The sequence below is a fragment of the Colossoma macropomum genome, unplaced genomic scaffold (genome assembly GCF_904425465.1).
Source record: "Colossoma macropomum unplaced genomic scaffold, Colossoma_macropomum, whole genome shotgun sequence".
Taxonomy (NCBI): domain Eukaryota; kingdom Metazoa; phylum Chordata; class Actinopteri; order Characiformes; family Serrasalmidae; genus Colossoma; species Colossoma macropomum.
Genome location: NW_023494802.1, coordinates 22598115 through 22602442, shown reverse-complemented (window position 1 = coordinate 22602442; position 4328 = coordinate 22598115). Strand labels below are relative to the sequence as shown.

Sequence of the window (4328 nt, the reverse complement as noted above, 5' to 3'; positions counted from 1 at the left end):
TCACAGCTGTGGCCAGCTTGCTTTACTATTCCCACCTTCTCGTATGATGTTGAGCTGAGGCTGAGACAGGGCAATGAGGCTCATAGAAAAGATGGTGCGTTGTTGACCATTTCTAGAGACATTAAGTCTGAAATTCTAGAAAAACTTGCTGAGGCAATATATTCATACAAAGCCTATCCTGGGAATGAGGAATTTGAAAGTGTAGCAATTGCTCTTGTTGAAAAACACCCTTGTCTAAAAGAGCCAGGCTCCGCATCTGGGTGGTATGGGTGGAAACTGTCTAAAATTTAAGATGGGGAACTATAGACAAAAGTTAAGGGATGCAGGTTGTCAAGAACTGAAAGTGAATTCAGAGAAGAGAGGTCCTGGCGCGGCCAGAGGAAAGCGAAACCAAGTGAAGAAGCCTAGACGGTCTGAAACAAACTTTCTTCCAGATCTCCCACAGGGAAAAGACCGGAAAAGTCTGGAAGAGGAACGAGAGCAAATCGTTCAAGAAATGAAGAAAAGGAACCCTGACTTTGCTTTTGTAGATGCAAGAATGAGCAGCACATATTCTTTGAGAAGACAGGAAATTGTTGAAGATGAGCCTCCAGTGTCGGAAGTGAAAGTCAGATGGCCGGCACTTTTCACTGAGAGACAGGTTCCTTTTTTTGTTTATTATTACTTTAAATATAAATGCTTGGATTGTAAAGAAATACTGTAGTATAAGTGGGTGATATGGCAAAAATGTAATATAATACTTACAGAACTTTTTACGATTTACAGTAGTTGACAATATTTTTTCCTCCCATCTGAAAACTCTCAACAGCAGTTTCACATTTTTTTAAAAATACTATCCAGAACTATTCAACATTTTATACACTGCGTTATGTTAATCCAGTTAAGTAGAACTGATTATGCTCTCTCTACAATTAAATATGCTGTCTGGAAGTGTATTTTAAGTACTGATAACATCCACGGCACATTCCGAAAGGCATATTGTGAGGGAATTTTCAGGATAACTGTAAATATTGTCATATTGCCCAGCTCTACGCTATAGTAAGCATGTAATGTGATCTCATATTTCATGTAGATCAGCATGGAATTCACCAGGCTTGTGTCGATGGACCTTAGCAAGTCCTTTTATGGGGGTCTTGACTCCCATCTCCTGAAGCTTCTTCAGTTGTACCGGTCAAAACGTTTTGAAGGGATGACAGAAATGACTGCCATACTGGAGAGCCTTGACAAGGATGTAAGTTAATGTTTATTTTCAAACAGCTTTTTAATAGAACAAATGTCAGTTTTATTGTATGTCCTGCAGAAGCTGTGATTTACAAACAATATGGTGCAGGATCCAATAACTTGACAGTTGATCTAAGCTATTATTTATATATATAGATAGATAGAGAGAGAGAGAGAGAGAGAGAGAGAGAGAGAGAGAGAGAGAGAGAGAGAGAGAGAGAGTTTTTATGCGGTTTTTGCTTTGGTAGGCATCAAACCAAAGGAAGAGGGCAGCGGTGCTGCAGGCTCTGCCTTGGTACATGAGAGAGAATCCTGCTAAATTCATGAAGATATGTGAGGTATGCTAAAACTACAGGAACAGTTCAAACAAATTTATACTAAAAATGAGGTACTATTTATGAAGCTGTCTTTTGGAGTATTGTGTGTGCAAGCACCTTCTAAAACCTAAGTCCGCAGTTTATGTTTTTGTTTTTATAAAGCCCACTAATTGTGAGGAGGATGTCATCAAAAGAATGACTATTGGAATCCTTGCCATTGTAGAGGATGTGAAGGAGCCACTCCCAGTGATCTACAGTGATGTGGCCCTGGTGATCGAAGAGCAAGTTGTCCTTCGTAATCTTGGTGATGTACCAAATGCTTTTATGAACTTGATGGGGCTGCTCTATGTTTTGAACATGAACTACCCCAAAGAACTCAAATATACCTTTGAGGTGATTCAGCATCTGTTCATGGGCATTGGAGTAGATTCCTGCACTGCAAGAGTCCACACACTGAAGAATAAATTACTGAGTTAAAGAGAGAATTTTTTGTGGGTGTAATGTGTAGTTCTCTACAGCCTTAACCTTTAATGCTTTATGTTTTAAATTATTTTATTGATTTTTCTTGGTCCATTATGTAAAAAATTGTTTTCCAAGACTGCAAAATCAGTCTTCTTGTCCTCCAACAATTTTTGCAGAATATGGTGTATTTATTCTTAGTGCTTTTGTCTACAAGTTCCCCAAATACTACATTGTTGATCATTGAAATTGGTTTAACATGGTCTGTGCATGTGCAATGCTCTCCCACATCCAACAGTAACAATGCGCTCCCGCGTCCGACAGCAACAGTGCACTGTCGGACGCGGGAGCGCATTGTTACTGTTGGATGTGGGAGAGATGTCCGACAGTAACTATGCTTTATCATCTATCAGTAACAGATCGATCTTCTGTCCTTAAGTAATGTTGTCCTGTAAATTCTACAGTAATTCCCCATCCAGTATTGTTTCCTAAATACTAAATTCTTCATAATGTGAAATGTGATTTTCCTGTGCATACTTTTGCACACGTTAATAAAATACTTGGTCATTAGCTTTGTGATGGTTATTTGAGTCTGGCAATGGTTGCTTAATTTAATAACAGCACTTTTTTGAGCCATTAAGAAACGTCAGTGAGAGGAAATTTAAAAATGTTTAAGAGGAGTGTTTTTTTTTTTTTTTTGTTTCAACCTGGCAAGCTTGAACTGTTCTGAAACTGAATTGCTGTTGTATATTTGTGTTCCAAACCAGACCACAGTCTGTATCTTCAATTTAGTAGCCACACCAAACTGTATTTGTGTCAACGTTTAAGGTTAAATCGTCAGATTTATCACTAGTGACAAAGGCATGTTACCTATTTTCTGGCACTTGCTCTTCAGTTCACACTAGCACATTGCTATTACCTTGCAGGGTTGGGTGCATGGATGCAATGGCCAAAGATCCTTACTTTCAAAATTTTGTTCAGAAAGTAATTTTCTTTTTTTCTGTGTTGTAGTTGGGGATCGTACCACCATTCTGTGTTTTCACACTTTTATCTGTTTCAGCCAGTTAATGTGAGCTCAAAAGGTATATGGTGTGGTGTGTTGTGGTGTGATGACATTCTTGAACGCACACTGTCAATCAACAGGAACTGTACTTGTACTGTGTAAGTGTGGATTACTGTCAGTGGCACTGGTGTGTTCTACGGTAGACTTCTGAGCTTTCCACATTATTGGTCTGAATGGAAATAGTGTGAATTATTAATTAAAAAAAAAAGGCATACCAAACAAAATGTATTCCTCATTTGTCATTTCAGAGTAAACTTTTAGTAGGCTGATTTGAACTATGTTTAGTTGATTTAGATCATGACTTGAAAAATATTTTATGAACTTAATTAAACCTATACAACTTAAAATTTTAATTTTACTTAAATTGAGAAAATGAGCCATTTCATGTTAAATGAACTTACTGCATGGTTGTCAAAACTGAAAAAAATAAGTTCTACCAATTATGTTTAGAGTTGTCTGAACTAAATTCTTTAAGCTGACAATACTTTAAATAAACAGTTGAGTAAATTAACAGATTGTTGTGTAAACAAAGCTTAGTTAAGTTGTATAAACTTAACATGTTATATCTTTACAACTTAACTGAGTCAAAGCAAAAAGATTACTTGACTAAGTTAAATTGAGTGAACAAATATTTTTTTTACAGTGCAACTTCCTGTTCAGACTGAGGCCTTTTGAAAAAACGCCTTTATTTTTAAAAGGTACGGAACCGCGTCGCCCCGGCGTGCGCATGCTCCGATTCGCACGGCTCAAAACCACCAAGGCTTCGCCCTCCTGCCGCCTTTCCGACGCGTTTCCCGGTAATTTCCCCGCCGCTGCGGAAACCACGTCTTTCGCGATATTTTTAGCAGCGGTCTTGAGGTGCGGTCTGACCAAGTTGAAGCCCGATTTTAGCAGAGGCACCGCCAGTCTAAACAAACCCCGAAAAACTTTGCCGATCCCTCTTCCGTACTGCACGGGCGCTCCGCTGAAACCTTCTAAACCGGACCCCGCCTGTCGCGTATAATAGAGGACGTAGGGGCTAGCCCTTAGATGTTTTTTTTCCCCCCTTTTTTGTCAGTTCCTCTTTCAGTTGTTGTAACTCTAGTAATTATATGAGACAGCCACATGTTATATGTTGTTTTATTTTCAGAAGACATGTGGCTTCTCAAATATGTTATCACCTGAGTTGTAAATGCCCACAGAAGTTTGATATTTTTATGAAACTGGACATGTTTTGATCAAAAATTTACCAAGCGCCTGTACTTATTTTTGACTGTATCTATTCAAAA

The 4328-nt window shown here is 38.5% G+C and overlaps 1 protein-coding gene across 1 annotated transcript; it reads left to right on the top strand.

The window, feature by feature from the left end:
- Window positions 1-292: 292 nt before the first annotated feature.
- On the top strand, window positions 293-4063 carry LOC118822364. The gene is made up of 5 exons (XM_036591378.1): window positions 293-640; window positions 1073-1231; window positions 1470-1559; window positions 1701-1931; window positions 3704-4063. The coding sequence occupies exons 1-5, from the start codon at window positions 293-295 to the stop codon at window positions 4061-4063; spliced, it is 1188 nt and encodes a 395-aa protein (XP_036447271.1).
- Window positions 4064-4328: the final 265 nt, after the last annotated feature.